The 18899-nt window shown below is 38.5% G+C and overlaps 2 protein-coding genes across 2 annotated transcripts; both read right to left on the bottom strand.

The window, feature by feature from the left end:
- Nucleotides 1-2040: 2040 nt before the first annotated feature.
- On the bottom strand, nucleotides 2041-9904 carry ilvbl (ilvB (bacterial acetolactate synthase)-like). Its single transcript, XM_067594246.1, has 14 exons — nucleotides 9480-9904; nucleotides 8756-8957; nucleotides 8311-8438; nucleotides 7591-7841; nucleotides 7093-7192; nucleotides 6886-6983; nucleotides 6405-6541; nucleotides 5474-5608; nucleotides 5149-5263; nucleotides 4723-4892; nucleotides 4477-4547; nucleotides 4303-4374; nucleotides 3439-3544; nucleotides 2041-3324 (listed from the first exon to the last, which is right to left on the bottom strand). Exons 1-14 carry the CDS (start codon nucleotides 9582-9584, stop codon nucleotides 3146-3148), a joined length of 1869 nt encoding a protein of 622 aa, XP_067450347.1. The 5' UTR covers nucleotides 9585-9904; the 3' UTR covers nucleotides 2041-3145.
- A 403-nt stretch (nucleotides 9905-10307) lies between these two features.
- On the bottom strand, nucleotides 10308-17582 carry LOC137185833 (beta-galactosidase-1-like protein 2). Its single transcript, XM_067594245.1, has 19 exons — nucleotides 17376-17582; nucleotides 16881-17081; nucleotides 16587-16655; nucleotides 16377-16472; nucleotides 16186-16294; nucleotides 15971-16063; nucleotides 15783-15864; nucleotides 15623-15687; nucleotides 15363-15447; nucleotides 14861-14998; nucleotides 14601-14681; nucleotides 14339-14445; nucleotides 13632-13778; nucleotides 13355-13426; nucleotides 12136-12214; nucleotides 11910-11997; nucleotides 11259-11373; nucleotides 10822-10938; nucleotides 10308-10700 (listed from the first exon to the last, which is right to left on the bottom strand). Exons 2-19 carry the CDS (start codon nucleotides 17042-17044, stop codon nucleotides 10590-10592), a joined length of 1818 nt encoding a protein of 605 aa, XP_067450346.1. The 5' UTR covers nucleotides 17045-17081; nucleotides 17376-17582; the 3' UTR covers nucleotides 10308-10589.
- Between the last annotated feature and the right edge of the window lie 1317 nt (nucleotides 17583-18899).

Below are 18899 nucleotides of genomic sequence, written 5' to 3'. Positions count from 1 at the left end.
TCATGTGCTGTACGAGTAAACAGTTCAGGCTTTATTGTCTTGCATAGGAAATCTGGCTTGCAGTATAGCATTAACAAACACATTTCTGTTTTTATAATGAATGTACTATTCTGTATAGGTAGTATTCTGATATGTTAGGTATTACACGCACATTTTATCAGCCTCATTCAGCCACTACACCAAGCTTAATAATATAGCTCAATAGCCCTTTATTGTTTACGACAAAACAAAAATAACTGTCGTATTCACACTCTCAAAGTTAGGAATTAGAGATTTACAATGAGCACTTGAAAGCAGCATCTTTCTGAGTTTGTGACGTCAAAGACGGGCATGAGGCTAGACAGCAGACAGTACAGTATAAGTGGCACTTTGTTTCCTCTGTTTGATCTTTAAACTTGTTTATGTTACTCTTGCTTGAGTTTGACTGTTGTCAGTAAAGAGAAAAAAGACAGTACAGTATATATAAACTGTTACTTGCACCATAAACTGTTGTTTACTGCATATGGGATGCTTGCATTAACTAAATTATTATAATTAATAGCAGCCTTTTAGAGACAATGGCACGTTTCACTTACTAATGTAGCATCATTCCGAAATCTGTGAAATTAAAAAAAAAAAAAAAAAAAAAAAAAAAACATAGCAAGATTCAGAAGTCTGTAAATCTTTTTGTCTTGGAGAAGGCATGATTAGACAATATAATTAACATGCAATAAAAATGATTAGTATCACAACCGTCAGCAAAGCCTATATGCACATTTACACCTTAAAAGGCAGAGCTTTCATAGTTAACAATAAAACTGTACAATAATTGATTCATATATTTCAACAAATATATATTTGAATCACAAATAGGCTGCTGTTGTAGGTAAACATTTGTCAATACAACATCGCATACATTTTTCCTGGTGGCCTGTTTTGTTTTCGTCTAACACATCCATTGATTTCCTTCATAACTTATGCTAAACAGGAACACGTCAGCATAGACTACTTCAGTAAAGCCTCTACTAGACTGCCATCTCCTGTTTAAAATTAAAACCACACTTTGAAGTATTCAGGGCAAAAGTCATGAACCTAGTTCCAAAAAGGTTTAGTGTTATAAGTCTTTTCATGTTTGGAGTGATCCAGTATGTAAAATAAGAAAATAATTACATGCAAATATGTTAATGCTTTAAGTGTTCATTCATAGTGATGAGCACACAGCTGGTGTCTCTCAGTCCATCTGTACCATTAGCAGAGTTAGACCAAAACAAATCTGGGTGAGGAAGTTGTATGGACTCTACAACTGAGACTGAGTGAGTGCTGATTTGTGTGTGTGTATTTACCCTGAGACTGTGGGCCCCCTTGCACCATGGGTGCAGGTGCAGCTGTGCTAAGTGCGTTCTCTATTCTTAGTAGTTTTTTCCAAAACACACAGCGCACTGCACCTCAGAGATGCCATAAAGTAGATGTCCTACCTACTATTTATTAATACTACTTACTAAGTATAAGTTATGCCACACTGACATAAATAGAAGGTTCAGACTTTATAAAATATTTACAGAACTTGATATTGCAGCTCTTGCCAGATTGGCTGTGTAAGTTGCAGGGAGTATTAAGCAATATTAGGGAGAGTATGAGTAATATTAAACAACAAAGTTGCTTATTTTGCACAGAATTTGGTGTAGTGAAGGTTCCTTAAATCCAAACATAGATGACACAGTTCATTTACAAAAGCATTTAAAGCTAAATGACCAAGTTTTAAAAAAGCAGCTATTATTATTGTAATTTCCTCTCTTCTGCAGACCAGCTGTGGCAAGCTGACAATCCAGTCCTGGCATTTTTAAAACCAAAACTGAATGTTTGCGTAGCATTGTTAGCACAAGCTGGTTAACACTGATCTATAAATACTGTAACTGTATAACCATGAAGTTATGGTTAGAACTTTGTATGGATGTAGTCATTGAGTTGTTCAAAAAAAAAAAAAAGATGTGTAAAAATAACTGGATGTAAATCTGCAAGAAAACATGTGCCTGCAAAACAGTCTACACTTAGATTCAAAAGCAAACTCATTACTACTTTTATTCAATTTATTTGAGAATAAATCCAAATTAACATTTAATGATCAAAAGTCTGACATACGTCCCTCAAGATACCAAATAAAACAGCATATATATTGGAGTGAGATGATCCATATGTGTTCACCTTGTGAGCAAATAAGTTACGATTATAGTGCAATACATATTGTGTATAGGCATTTTTTAACTGATAGCCTACATCACTGCATACATGTTAGTATTAAATATCATTTGACTACATAACTAAATCAGCAGACACATTTTTCAATCTATACATATCAATGTATTTGAAGATACAATCAAACATTAAAAGGCATACCATTTGTCTGTCTTTAACATTCAAAATTATTTTCCATTTAGCAAATTTATTCCAAATTATCAACCGATAAAGAATATTACAGCTGTATGATTTCACATATCCTCAAAAAAAAAGGCTCCGTGTTCATTTTATAACAGGAGAAAAGGCATACTAGCATATTTAAACCAATGCACTCCGTCTCAATCACTGATTTATTTGTAAGAAATGTCTAGTTATAATAGGCTGTTTAAAGGTCAAAAATCAAACCCGAGCTCCTGAAGAGGTAAAATCCCTAAACAAAGCAAACATTTTTGAAATTCTCATTCTTTCCCTTCTTGAAATGCAGCAATTATGCTTTGAGTTAGCACAACATGAACCTGAAAGTCACATGAAGCACAATAAAAGCTTTAGTTTCAAGGCTGGCAGATCTTGAGCTATATTTTACTGCATAATAGTAAATAACTTAGTATAATAGAGTATATTAACTGGTAATAATAATAATAATATAACTTATTCATAATAATGCAGTACTAGTATGATTTTTGACTACACAACTGACAGTTCATGAACTCTTATGGGAGATCAGTATACTGTAAAGTCATTTCTCTTACCAAAGTGAAATATGGCTTTAAGGGCACAAAGGATTAACAGAGGTCTGGTCGGGGCTGGGCTCCACACAGTATCCAACAGTATCCACCTATTCTTTGAAATCCTTCATAGACCTTGGTAGTAAAAATCTATGAAGGAAACCGAGGGTAGAGGAAGAATACACTCTTAGAAAGTCACAGCTGCTCTATACAGAGATGGAGCCCTCTCTAAAGTTGGTCTTCCCTATCAGAACGTTGAGAAGTGTAGCCTTGCCCTCCTGGCTCTCCTTCTGAGCCTGTCTGATGATGTCGCTCAGCCGGTCTTCGTCCTCACGCCCTACAAGGTAGCCCTTACCACCGTAACCATCAGCCACTGTGTGATAATCTGCAAAAAGGAGCAGAGAATACAATCTGTCAATTAGCAACTGATGTCAACGTTATACATTAATATACATTAATTCTGTTCTCATATGCAACCTGTACTCATATGCATATGTACCTGTAAATGCGAGGCCACATGCCACATTGCTGCCAAGAATGGGAACCTGCTCTCTGGAAATCTGACTCCAACATGCATCGTTTCCCACCACGGCTATAACTGGTGTCTGGAAGACAAAAAAAAAAGTGAAATGTGGAATATCGGACGAAAAGAAAGAAAAATATCATGCATGTTATTGCTCAAGAGAGAATAAGGATCATTCACTGGCTGAGGCCTTTAATAGGGTACAACAATTAGGCATTACAGCTCCCAGGGGCCAACACCTCATAGCAAAATGTGTGTATAATTCTATTCAAAGGCCTCTGAGGAACAGCATTTTATAAAAAGGTTCTATGCACACTTCTGTGAAATCTAAAAATCTAAAGTGTTGCATTACAATCAATTTATGGAAGAGATTTTCCCTACAGACAACCACTGTAGTACTGATCAATGACACAATGAATGCAAAACTCAATATAGAGTAATGCTTCCTGTCCATCGATGATCTCAGATTTTTAAAGACTCTTCAAATACACACGTGTTTTTACCAATTGTGCCTGACTATAGACCACTTCGTGCACGTGTGTATATGAGGGTCTATATCTTTGTGATTAACAATTTGAGTTTTAGATCTGTATTTGTTTGTGTGTGTGAGGGTGTCTTTGTGAGGAACACATCCAATCTTACTGAGATACGCAACAAGCAGCGGATGGACTCAAAGTTCTTCTGAAAATTTCTAGTTCTTATTGGTATGTTGTTGATACTGATAAACCGATACTGCCATGTTGTTCTTATATGCAATACTTATTCTAGTCTTGCACATGTGCTATAGATACTTGAGTTGCTTACATACACATAATGACAATATCGTAACAGTGATTTTACCTTGTGTCTAGTGAATGTGTCAAACTCTGCAACACTGTATCCTAAGGAGCCGTCACCGTAGACTATCCACACCTGGAAAGTACACAAAGTAGCATTTCATTCACAAAAGGTTCAAATTAACCAACAGATGATCAGACAAAGCACTTTCAGAAAAGACTGTTGTCAGTACTGTACCTCAGATTCAGGCCGACACAGTTTTGCCCCTAGTGCAAATCCTCCTCCCACTCCCAGGGTCCCAAAGGCTCCTGTAGGGGAAAAGAACAGTATTTGTTAAGTCAACAAATAAACAGACTTTTTTCAATGATTAATCATTTCACATTCATATCTCTGAAATGATCACATCTTAGGGACCAAACATCTGTTATTTTACTCACAACTGTTCTTCAAAAACAACTTGATGTCTGAACTACAGGATCTCACCTGGATCTAGCCAGCGCAAAGGTCCTCTTGGTCTCATTATGTAAGCAGCACTTCCCACAAAATCACCACCATCAGCAACAATGATGCTGTCCTCAGCCATCAGCTCATCCACAAGGTGGAGGACTTTCAAAGGATTTAAGTGGTGGTCTGTCTTTTCATCAGCTTTGGCCCTGAAATGAAAAAAAAAACAAATCTTATTTATGTGAGAAAAGAAATCCATGGATGCCTTTGCTTTAATTTAGTTGATGAACTTATGATTGCTGTCTCATCATTAACAATTTCACTGATCAAGATGTTTTTAATCACAAAAAATGGAGTGTAATTACATAATTGAGAAGAAGAGTTTTACAGTACCTCTGACCATAGACTGTACAGTACTAACACACACAGAACAGGGACCAACGTGAACTCATCAGCTCTGCTTACCTGTTAGTGTTTTCTTTGGTCATATCTCCTGCTTTGAGGCTTTGAGGCCATTCTTCTGGACAGCGATGGCCCTTCAGGCCTTTGGAAAGCCGCACTAAGAATGAACCAGCATCACCTAAAATAGGCAAATAATTACATTTTCAGACTTTAACTGTTAGACAGATGTTTTTGTCCTATCGCCAAACCCTGGAAGAGTGCAAGTCAGCTGCAAAAACTCTGTGATCACAAATGTTATAGGATGTTCAGTGAAGAAACTATTAATATAAAATGAAACATTGCTACTTTGATTGTAAACCTGGATATTAATGACATGTTGTGAACATACCTTGAATTGCTATAGTTGGTTTCCAGAACATATCTGAGTTTTTCAGCAGCTGCGTCTTATCTCTGTTGACAGCGATGATCTTGCTACGTCTGCTCAGAACTCTGCCATAACTCAGACGGAAGTCACACACAGTGCCTGCAAACAGAGCAACATAATGTTAACATTTCTTTAGGATTTATGGATGGCCTGTGGCTATACAGGCTACTTTGAAAGCACAGTTCAACCTCTAACTGTATGTCAACAAACAACTTCCAGTATTGGTTCAAGTTACTTTGAGCAAGGAAGGAAGCAGCTGTCATTCTATCAAGCACTAAATAAATTCAATATTAAATCAGTAGCACTTATCCACTGCATAACTGTGTTCAATTGTTATCACCTGTCATCTTGTGTTTATTAATTACCGCATGTCATTTTCTTAGGTTTGATTATTAAACAAGAAAAAGGGTCTACAGCCATGCTAGCAGCTGTATAATATGTATGTTCACCAGCTTAGTTAGTGTTAGCATGCTATAAGTTGCTAATTGGTGCTCAACATTAAGTGCTACCGAGGCTGATGGGAATGTGAGTAGTTTTGCAGACATTTAGGCACAAACCAAAACAACAAATTGTGAAAGTGAAATCTTGACCTGATGATGTTGCTAGATAAAAAGTCAGGGGGTCAGCGTTATTACAATTCATCCTGAAGGGGACATGAATGGTCATGGCAATCTATCCAATAGTTGTTCAAACATCTCACTGAAAACCAAAAATGTGAACTTCATGGTGGCGGTAGAGGAAAAGTCAGGGGATGGATCAGTGAATAGTTGTTGAGATATTTCAGTAGTGGACAGACTGACATTGCCATCCTCAGAGCCATGCCCCTAGCAGGGCTGAAAAATAAAGGTCATAATATTAACATATGGAATCTGAACTGTAAGACTGTATGTCTGACCTGCTAAGAGCACCAAGTCGGCGTCCTTCAGAGCATCACGTCTGTTCTGTCTGATGTGGATTGGGCTAGCTTTACCTAGCATGCCACGAGACATGCCCCCAAGGAAGCAAGGGATGCCCAGGTCCTCTAATGCCTTCCTGTAATGCAGGCAAACATTTTTGATGAGTATCACGAAAAGAAATCAAATTGCTCTAGATGTAGAGTAAACATCAGAGAATTTGAGTTTGTGGCTGATACTCCTCCCCTTTAATGTTTGTACTGCCTGAATGAAAACAGTAACATTACAGAGAAAAACTTCAATGCCACCCAAAGACTAACAGACAAAACAGTTGTAAAAAGACTGTATTAAAGCATTTAGAGAATTTTAAAACAATTTTAAGCACTAAAACTTCATCAATATCAACAGTAAGCAACAAAACAATAAAAAACAGTATGACACAGAATAGTAGAGAAGAGGTGGGTATAATACAATGTCCTTTACCTGATGTCATCAGCCGGCGTTGGGGGTAGTGTTGCTTGGCTACCCAGCAGAATAACAGGTTTCTTGGCTCGACTCACCAGCTCTATGCATTTTTGAACCTGATTTGTATTGAAAAAAAAAAAAAACTCTGTAAACTAGGTATTTGACTAAAAATGTTACAACATTCAGAACCAAACAGCAAACCTTTAATACTAAGAGCAGACTTACCTGATCGTCTGTGGCTTGTGGGATGTCAACAGGAAGCGGAGAAACATCTCTTGTCTCCCAGGCTCCGGCAAAAAGGTTAATGAGGTGGTTATGGAGGTACCTAACGAGAAATCAGGCCATCGCATCAAATCATTTTATATGTATTATTGCATTTTTGCCTGTATTTCACAGTTGAAAGTGACATGAATGGAGTAGAGAGAAAAACACTAAAGGTTTCTGGTTGTATTGAAGGTCCAGGTTGAACCAAAGATGCTAAGGTTACAAGGTATGTTTCCTTGGCTGGTGGGCTTAGAGGATGCCATACAGGCTATTCCATTATGTATAACAATGTAACAAATCTAAGCATATAAACTGACCTATAAAATTGATGATTTCAGTTGTGCACATGGCAAGTGTAATTTGTCTGAAGTCAATCGGTCTTCTATTCTCTCAAAGTATGACTTTATTTTACTGTTATCATGTTATTACACATCGTAACAAGACATGCTGATAACATACCATGAGACAATTTTTCCCATCAGGCCTTTGGGAGGGTTTTTAACCGCAAACTCTTTGGACACCAGGTGGAAGGGGTAGAGTGTGTCGATGGGGAATTCTATGAAAACAGGACCAGGAGTTCCAGACTGGGCGATGGCCAGGGCCTTCTTGACCGTAGGCACGATTTCCCTGATAGTCCTGATGGAGGCACAGAACTTACACAGCGGCTTGAAGAGAGACATCTGGTCAATATCTTGCAGTGCTCCTCTGCCCTGTACCACAAGCACAGTTGATGGTGAGGTTAGTTGTTAAAGCAGAGAACAGTTATAGCTGCAACAATTAATCCATTAGTTGATTGACAGGAAATTAATCAGCAACAATTTTGATAATCTGTTAATCTTTCAGGTTATTTTTCAAGCAGAAATGCCTAACATTTGACGGCTCCTTCTTCTCAAATGTGAAAACTTGCTGCTTTTGCTTGTCTTACATTTTAGTTAATTTAATATGTTTGGATTTTGGAAAGTTGGTCAGACAACTCAACAAGACATTTGATGATGTCACTCTGTGCTCTAGGAAACTGTGATGGGAATTTTTCAGTTTTCTGTTTTTTTTTGTAAGACCAAATAATTCATCCCTTAATCGAAAATCTAATCTGCAGATTAATCAATGATACAAATAACTGTTAGTTGCAGCCCTAGTATATTCAAATCATATATGCATCAATATGTGAATCCACTCCACCTGAAGAAGTGTACCAGCAGCTCCTCCTATAAGCAGCAACGGAGATTCAGCCATCTGAGCATTCTTAACCGCTGTCACTGTGTTAGTGAGACCTGGGCCAGCAGTCACTGCTGCTACACCAACAGTGCCTGGTGGAGAGACAATCAAGATAGCTATCAGCTAGCCTCAAAAAACATGCTCACGTCTGATTCAGTGGACCAACTGTATAAGACACAGAGACAGTCCATCCTAAATTTGTTATCCAATGACTACTTGCTGTTTGCAATATCAAGGGCAAGACACTGGCACACCTAAATGAAACTCAGCCATTATTGATGCCATTTGACAAGTAAGCCCTGTCCCAAGAGACACACCCAATTCCTCAATTCTCCAAAACTGCTGGCACCAGCATGTGAGCTCAAATAAGACATATCATTTTTTTCATCCATGCGAGATAAATTTGCACCTGAGAGCCTTGCCACAGCATCGGCAGCGAAGACAGCGGTGGCCTCGTGTCTGGTGTCCACAATACGGATGCCCATCTTCTCGCAAGCCACCAGGATGGGTGAGATGTGTCCACCGACAAGGGTGAAAACATACTTGACCCCGTGGGCGCGGAGGACCTCTGCCACACTTTCACCACCATGCCGTGGGCTCTTTGTCTCAGTCTGCAGTGAAGCAGAATAAAAGTTAAGTCAAAGGAAAGAGTATTTGGACTGTTGCTTCATTATTTTAATAGAATGAACACATTTGTAACCTAGAAGAAAGCTCTATCAGATAAACAATCAGCTCAGTGTGGGTTGATGACCCTTCACAAGGTCAATTGTCACACTATCTAGTCACTGCACTGGCCTTTCATATTTCACAATAACCACATATTGTGCAGGCTTGCAGTGGTGATGTGCCTCTGGGCTTTGTGCAATCCCACTAACAGCCAAGGTGTTGTGATACCCTTTGTGCTAGAAAACCACAAGGCGGGTCAAAGTTTACGTGAATAGAGCCCAGCTCACCTTTCACCTATGACAGCCTACAGCGGTGCGAGTGATTGTGTTAAGGTGGAAACAGAATGCAGGTGTATTTGCAATGACTGATCTGTGCAATGCTGCTTTAAAAGACAACGCATGTAGACAAAGAAATAGAAATGCATGGAGGTTATGATTACCTTATTGAATTAAGAAAACCTAACTTACCTTGTGAAACAACTGGTAGAGTAAGCCAAGTTTGTAGGCTGCAAACACAAGCCCACCCACCGCAAAACCCGCACAGCATCCAAGAATGGCTACAAATGACTCCATGTTAGGATGTGGGAGCAAACCTTTATTTGTAAAAAGTCAACTTAGCTCAACTTAATATCCAAAACCTACTCGTAACTCGTCAAGTTCAGCAGCTCACCAGTTTAGGCTAGGCTAAGACAACTAACTGTGGAGCTGCTCCAACAACTGCTATACGCCCATTTCAAAAGTCATAAATGTACTCATACATTCACTGTGAACTTAGCTTAAATAAAGTTACTGAATAAAGGCTGTGAAGAGCATTAAGAAGGCTTGAATTGGCCGAGCGCTCTTTCCGCAATCGCTCAGCCAACACAGAAACATCAACGCATATATTTACAGGTCAAGCTAGCTAAAAGTACATATAAGACTTCCGGATGCTTTCGAAATAAATCTATGCTAATATAGTGCACACACATTACAGCATAAATCGATGGTATATGCACACGCAATTTCATACATTCATATAGTCAGTTAAAGTTCATTAACGTGACTATATTATTTGCCACAAATTTAGTCTTTTTTTTTTTCAATGTTTATCACCCTAACAATGTTGTGCCCTTATTGTGAAGAAACAGATGACTTATTTTCCGGTTACTAAGCGTCGGTGTAATCGATATGGCTGCGTGTCGGTGATGACAGACAAGCCTTTGGTCCAATGAGAGCTTGTGAGGTGTGTCCCGCTGTCAAAGGTTCAAACAGCTATTTCTAATCAGCGCAAAGTTCACCACTGAAATGAGGAAGCAAGACAAATGAGACGACGTTGCAGTATTTTTATGGTACGATGGCAGAAGGCAACATAATCAATGGCATAATTTAACATTTCATCAAAGCTTTTGGAAAAAAACTGCATACTGCTGCACAATTGCATTTGAAAGCATGGTTAGTAAATTAATTGATTTGAATAAGTGGCAATAACTCTGATCAATAAAATATGCCCTTGTGTGTGTGTGTGTGTGTGTGTGTGTGTGTGTGTGTGTGTGTGTGTGTGTGTGTGTGGTGTAAAAGTGTGTGTTTTAGTAATTATTATCACAGCAGTGTGCAAAAGGGAAGCTTGTAAACATCAATTGTCTTTCCATGATCAGGATTTTCAGCAAACTGTATTTTGTCATCTGCTTTTTGTTCCTCAAAAACAATGATCTGAAAGAAAACAAAAAACAATATGATTTGTAATCTAATGTAACATACTACACATGCAAAATTTCTCACAAACTTATGCAAAAAAACAACAACAATGTTCCAACATGGGTATATAGGCTACCTGATTCTCTCCGCTTCTGAGCCAGGGTCCTGGGAGGTAAAGGAAATGCTGGGGGCCGATGAACCAATGGCGTCCAAGGTTCTGCGCATTGACAAACACAGCTCCTTTACCCCAACCCTATGGATGGATGCACTATGATCAATAGCCTGACCGTGGAAACTGTATTATGAATGAACTAACTTGATAACACTGGTCTCATCCTGTTTAGAAAACCAAAGTGACAAATGACACACAGCTGTGTCTTTCTGCATGTATCTACATACAGAAACAAAACAGAAAAATAAAGATGTAAGCCACATAATAATTTTATTAAACATGCATAGGAAGCACTGTACTGAAAATAAATTGATATAAAATATTAGAAATCATAGATTAGTTTTAGAATGTTTTCTAATAGACGCTGTTCACCATAAAAGCTGACGGTTCATTCTACTCACAGGGAGTCTGATGAAGGTGTCTCTGGGAGAGCCATCCACATGCAGTCTGGCCTGGAAGAACCCTGGGAGTGAGGGTGGCTTGAAATCACACTTCCACTGACCCGAATTTGTTAATCTGAAACAAGGGTGAATTAATTTCAAACACATATAGTAATCATGTGAAACTACAGTGAGAGGGATTTGGCAAATCATGATAAATAATGTTAAGGTGAGGGATGCTCTTATGCAGTTATTATTCATTTGTGACATTCAGCGGATTCTTTTTATTGTGCAGTAATTAATGCAGTGCACTTATTTCTGATAGGAGTTTTAATGAAATGTCGGGCTTTACTTTCCCTGTCTTGTCTCCTTGATTTTGTGGTTTCTTACAATTTCCTTGGTGCTTTTCACCAACATCCAGTGTCAGAACATGATCTATTTGACTGCAACCAATACTACAACAATGGGTAAATAAAAGCAGCTGCTCCCACATCAAGTGTAACACCAAAGTGGACCCAGATATTCAAGTTGCATTAGCAAATACTTGTTATTAAGCATATTATGACAGGTATAAAGCATTTTAAGGTGAATTTGTCCTTTAATTTACAATGGTCAACAATCTAGTAGTCCAGACATTTTCACAAGATGAAAAATTTAATTTTATTAACCAACCTTTTCATAAAGCCTGGCTTCATATCTAAACAGAAGATGGTGAATCCTCTCAGAGGCGTGTGATTCAACTCAATGTCTCCCACAATACCTGTAGTACAATATGAGCCAAAAATATGCTCTGAAATCTATATAAGCAATGCACAATTGGTAGTTGTAGATTCAGATGACTGAACTGGTGTAAAAGCAATAAACCGATGTATGGCACTAATGTTTGTAGGTAGAATACCTTTGCGCTGTTCATCCAGAGCTTTTCCATAATTCACTCTTCCACAGTTCTCCACAAGTAAACTCAATGTCCTGTCTCCCTTTGGTGATCAAATGCAAAAAACATGTGGAAGGAAATGAATAGGGCAATAAAAAGTTATCACTGCAAGACATTTCAGCATTTTTCTGCTTGTTATAATATGCCAAGATAAAGTAGTGGAACAGATCATGTGCATACTGTATATATAAGCTGCTCAGAATCACATTCTGTTTCAAATGTACCAAAATCCTCAATGAGTCAAATTAAATCTTATGAAAGATATGACACAATGTTACAATCAAGGCCAAAACAAAACACAGGTAGCTCATTTAATTTCACCAAGGCTGACCAACAATATCACCATCTGCAAGAATGAAGCTTCTCTACTGATGATTGTGGGGGGGGGGGACTAAATGACAGCAAAGATACTTCTGTGCACAGGAGAAGATTTCAGTGCATCAATACCCAAGAGGTATCCGGTGACAAGTACAGAACACTGCGAGCTCTGTCTAAATGACCTGAATAAATCTGAGGTGTCACTTTGAGAAATTCTGCACAATTAAATGCCCTCGGACTCACACTCGCCACCACTAGACAAGGAGAAAATGATGGTCTATGACAGCTTTACATACATTTAAAACAGTGTAGGTACACTGGTTTTCGCCATCTTTTACAACATATTGGGTTAATACCTGACAATAACCAACAACTGTTTGCAAATATTTAGCTGAATTATTACTGCAGATAAAATATTTAAGAGGTATTGTTTTTCAATAATGAATAAGAAATCCTGTAATATTCATGCATGAGGTGGATATTGCACCATCTCTTTCTCTCAGTGCTTAATGGGAAGAAACATGCACTGGGATTTTTTTAAATTTTTGATTTGCGAGTTAATGCTTGACTAAGCTTACCTTTAATTACCTGATTGTACCTCGACATCATCTTATAAAAAGGCATAGTATCTTCTTAGGAGCATTTGGGTAGCTTTGACTAACAGGTACAACAGGTGTAACAGGTATGAATTTGAGGCTATTTAGTGAGGTATTTCTTTGAGGTTTCACACGTACATGCCCTGGTGGCTAACATAAGAAAATAACTAACATAAGTATTATTTAAAAATGTATGTGTTCCGTGGGCTGAGGACAAGGACTATAATGTGGGGAGGATATAAAATACAGATATAAAAGACAGTCAGTACCTTTCCCTCAGGGAGAGCCAGTTCCTGAATCTTGTAGTCCAAACTACCAACACATTGTCTGTCCACAAAAACCTAGAGTGCATTAAAAGTCACAATAACAGGATTATGTATGTGTTACCAACCAAAGCAACCAAAGCAAGGGTTCAGCCTTTTTCCCGTATTACAGTATGTGGCTTTTTTTTTTTTAAGTCTTGTGCTGAACCTCTGAATAAATATTTAGAATTTATATTCTACATGAATGTGTGTCTGAGTTTTGGGTGCATCTCTATGTTCTCACCAGTGCTCTATCTCTGATGTTGTTCCTGGAGTTGAGGGTTCCTCCACTTGTGATGGTGGTTTCATACAGCGTGTAACCGTATGACTGACCATTGTTATTGTTGACAGGGAGATTCTCCATGTTCACTGGCGTTTCTGACCTGTACGGCTGCATGAATAGTCTCATGGCATTAGATACGAGAATCTGGCCAAGCACAGTAAACATCAGACCTCTGAAGACATTAGAATTAGAAGAAATCTGAAGCTGTGTGGCTCTACAGGCAGGACAACATACAAGCACTGTTGATGAAGTTCCATCCAACCTACAACACATGCATGCATGTGCATGTGCATGACACTGTGTAACACACTTGGAATAAATGAGCCTGCCAAACAGTATAGGACAGATTCTTCTTCTTCTTCTTTAAAAAAGGAGCAGGTGTTTTGACACCTTGATGTAAGACCAAAACCGAGCTGCCAGGTGTGAATCATCTGTCTTGAGCATAAAGCAGCATGTTGCTAGATTTCATCTTGACTGATAACAGAGATGTTCTGTTTGTCTGAAACTCACCACATTTTACATTTTGCTCTCTGCCCAGCATGGCACTCAGTTTTATCTGACAGTCTGGTCTAGTTGGAATTTGGATTTGCATTTTCTGATTGACAGATTATATAATGAATTATAATCAATACATCTGGCAGGTGCTTGCCATCTGTACAGTAGCTTACCTTGTCGGTGAAGTGCAAGCTGTCCCACAGTGACAGGTACTGCTGGATGACAACAGCATCATATGCTCTCCTCTCCTGAGGAGAGGGCACTTCAGGTAGAGGCTCAGCTTAAATGAGTTGGCAAAAACACAGAGTTAATGCTAATTATGACAGCCTTAATTGCTCTGGGTTGTCAAGTCATCAAATAAATAGCTAGGTGTACATGGTTTCTCATAAAATCTGTATTGCAATCAGTGCAAATGCATGCTTAAAAAGACCTTACAGTGGTACTGGCTGAATAAATTCCTCAAGAGTTGATATTTTGTGGTGCAGTCTCCACCCTCTGTTTGGGGAGCATCATAATCTGCAATGAAAACATTAACAAAAACAGTGAGAAGCAATGCATTTGTTGGGTGGAAAGAGATACAATAAAAATGCATTTTACTTTAACAGAAATCTACTGAAACATATCAATCAGACATCTGAAACATATTTTGTTATTTGGTCTTTGAGCTTTGGTGACAGAAGGTGATTCCTACCAACCATAACTGGTGACCTGAGGTTTGTAGTTGCCAAAGTCCATTGCTCCATTCATGAAGCCGAAGCTGGTTCCACCATGGAACATGTACAGGTTAATGGAAACACCTCTCTCCAGGATTTCTGACACCACAGCTAGCATGTCTGTCAGGGGACAACACACACATCACTAAGAAACTAGCAGTTTGTAGTATTTAAAAAGGAAAGCATATACTAATAAATTATTACATAGTAGACAAAATGAGTCAAAGAGCAATATGCAGAAGTGAAATAGTTGTAAAGTAAGGCAGTAATGCTCCTTTCTGTCTGTTGAGGTGTCCTTAAACAATGTACTATACCTAAACCTAGCAGCTGAAGTGTGACATTCTGATTTAAATTATAATAGAGTATCCAAAATCAGACAAAAATAGACACTGGCCACTGTGGAGCTTATAAGTGTTTTGTAAATGACATTGTGCACAGCAAAAATGTTGCCTGGAAAAATTATTTTTGAAAAGTGTTGCCATACCTTCAGCATGGAACACATGGTGATGCTCTCCCCAGACATCAAACCACCCACACCAATACTCCATAACCATCAGAGGTTTCTGGGGCTACACAAAGCAGACCACATTCCTATTTAAAAACAATTTAATAACACATTTTACTTATATAATATCTTATATAACACTATGGACAAAAATAGAAATAAATGCATATTTTACAGGAAACCAACAATGAATGCAACTGCCAGAATGTCATGACTATCAAAGATCATCCATCGCCTACCTGCATGTCAGCTAAGCACTGGATCGCTCCAAATGACAGTCTCTGAAGGTTTATGGTTTTTAGAACTGAAATGAGCAAAATAGCATATCTTCAAATGTCATACAGTATTCAGTGAAAAAGTTACACACAGTTCCAAAGTTACTTTTGATATCTTCATTACCTCCCTCCATCCCTCCATATCTCAAGCCTTCCCAGTTGTCTGAAGTCAGCAGGAGCTCATTGATGCCTCTGGACTGGAGACACTGCAGGAGAAGGAAAATCAAGTGTTCCATACATGGTGGATGAATCACAGATGTCATATAAACATTTCAGTGAAAAGGAAACACTGCAAGACATTACTAAACTCACGTCTTTTATAAATGGCATGTATCTTTCATCTTTGGCATATGATCCATACTCGTTCTCAAGTTGAACTGCAATGACTGGGCCTCCTTCTTCAAACTTAAAAAAAACACACAAGGAAAAATATATGTTTGCTTCGTCATTGATGAAATATCCCTTCATCATTCTTTCACGAAATTTATGACATAAAATATTCTGACAAAACAGTGAGTTGCACTTACCATCATGGGTTTGATCACCGATACAAGCTTGTCAAAGTAGAGGTTGACAGCATCTACAAATCCAGGATACATTGTCCTCAGCTGCATGTTTTTATCTTGTAACAACCAGCTGAAAAAAACATGACAACTATATTTGGTGGCATGCTGCTAATGTATGGTGGTATTTTAAACTAAAGGGCAGATGGTGTTACCTAGGCAACCCGCCCAAGTCCCATTCAGCACAGATATATGGTCCAGGACGCAGGATCACCCAGAGACCCATCTCTGCTGCTAAACTGACATAAGCCCTGAGAAAAGGCAGAAACATTTTATGTCTAATTTGCATTAAAAATAACATCAAAACAGCTGCTTTGCATGCCTTTTTAAAATATTTAATACAAAAATGATGAAGGAGGCCTTGCCTGAGGTCCAACTGATCCTGAAAGTTGAATGTTCCTCTTTCAGGCTCATGCAGGTTCCATGGTATATATCTATAAAAGCAAGCAAGAAAATAATTCCTCCTTAAGAAATAATACAGTCTAATAGCTCATGAGATCCTGGCATTTTGTTTGTTTCTATTTTATTTTAAGGTAAACAGTTTCATAAAGCATTTTGTACACATTTGATTCAATCTGATCCATGATTGATCTTCTCCAGTAAAAGTCCAATGAGATTATTGTGAATTGAAGTATAGTCAAGTTTCAGTGATAGCTTACGTCGTGAGAGTATTGAGGCCACAGGCCTTCATCTTCAGCAGCCGGTCCTCCCAGTAGGCTCTGGGGACACGGAAGTAATGGATGGAGCCCCCCAGGATGCGGAAGGGCTCTCCCTCCAGAGTGAACTGAGAGGAGTCGGCCCTCAGACCCTCCACACGGCTCATTCTTCTTACTTCAGGACGATGTCTGGCCAGGAAAACACTGTTCGATAAAATAGAATAGAAAAAAAAAGAATGGTTCTGCTGCTTTCTGTGTGTTGGATGATAACATTCAAAGGTATACAAAAGTGACATTTTAACATGTGTTTCAGTAATACAATTTTACAAACAGCAAGCCACTTCGAATGATGTATCTCTAATATATTGTACACAAAATTAACAAACTTCTATAAAAGCATAACAAAGGTCAAATCTTACCAAGACTGAACAGGAAGGTTCCAAATTCAAGAATACAGAAAATCCTATTCACATTGAAAAAATATTATCAATGCTGTACCTTGAAGCTGGCCTCGTCACTGAGCATTTGAAGGGATGACAGTGCTGGGAGGCCTCAAACACTGTGGATAAGGGAAACTATTGTTGTTTCAGAACAAACATATAATAGTGCTCTGTCTGTCTCTCTCTCACTCCCTCTAGCTCTTTAGCCCCCAGTCAGAGAGGGGAGGCAGCATTGTGTATATAGTAATGTTGATCTCATGATAAAGTTTAGCTATACAGACTAGAATGTGCTGATGCCCCCTAGTGGTTCAAAATATAATCACAGCCTACAGATAAGGGACTGTGTGCAAATGTGGTCATGGTGTGCAATAGTATGCGTGTGTGTGGATATGAAAGAAAATGGACTGAGAGGAAATGGTCAATTAGTTACTTTTACCTTTGACACAGGGTTGACAAAATATTTTGCAAAATGTCACTTGACATTGCATATAGTCAGGCTAGGAGCTGATGAATTTTGTTGTCAATTTATGTAGATTTAACTCAGTTAGGTATTGTAGATAAGGTAGGTAAAGCAGGACAATTGCACATTGTATTTCTAATTACATTTAATTTTGCACCTCATTAGAAAGCATCCTGGAAATTCTATTTGCCCAAATATGTAAAAAGACAGTCACTAAAAAGGCACTGTAGAACAATTAAACGTAGACTGTGATGTAAAAACAATACTATCTTGTCTCAACTTGAGAAATGCAATAAGAAAATTTCGTATTCCTACATTTACAACATTTAAATAGATCATATTGTGCCCCTTTCCCAGTTTAATATTCTCATTTTTGTGGTCTATTTACAAACATTTGCATGTTTTTATAGACAAAAAGCACCTACTTACAGCTGTACAAGACATTGATGCAGCCCCTCTGTCTCACTCAGCCTGAAACAGGCTGTTTTGTGTCTGATCAGCGCCCCTCTCTTCTGATTGGCTGACTGTTTTCTGAGTGATACACGCCCTGGCCAACCAAAGGTAACGGATTGTAGCAAGCAGGATAGGAGAGAAATTAGCGCAACTATAAATGACAACAAAACACAGTAGAGACTCTCACACTGAGCTGAAATGAATGAGTGCACATAATTTAGGTAAATAATATAGATAAACATATTTTGTTTTTTTCAGGAGGAGTAGGCCGCAATGGGAGGGGAAACACTGAGCATATAGATGTCACATCACAACCTTGTGGAAGTCAAAACGGCTAATTTAAAGGCACAGTGTCTGAATATAGGCTGTGTGCATTTCTCCATGGACTGAGCACTTCGATACTTTCACAATATTTATACAGTGATATACAGTATTTTTGGGGCAGCTGTGGCTCAGGCTGCATGTTGAAGTGTGCTTGGGCAAGATCCTGAACCCCAAATTGCCCCCTGCGCCATCGGTGTGTGAGTATGTGTGTGAATGGGTGAGTAAGTATTAGAGACATTTGTAAATAAAAATAAATAATTACATAGTGTTTGGATAAAAAGCACTATATTGCTCCTGATGAGCAGGTTGGCACCTTGCATGCCAGCCTCTGCCATCAAGTGTATG

The sequence above is a fragment of the Thunnus thynnus genome, chromosome 7 (genome assembly GCF_963924715.1).
Source record: "Thunnus thynnus chromosome 7, fThuThy2.1, whole genome shotgun sequence".
Classification (NCBI taxonomy): domain Eukaryota; kingdom Metazoa; phylum Chordata; class Actinopteri; order Scombriformes; family Scombridae; genus Thunnus; species Thunnus thynnus.
Note: the sequence above shows the minus strand (reverse complement) of the source record. Positions and strands in the feature narration are given on the sequence as shown.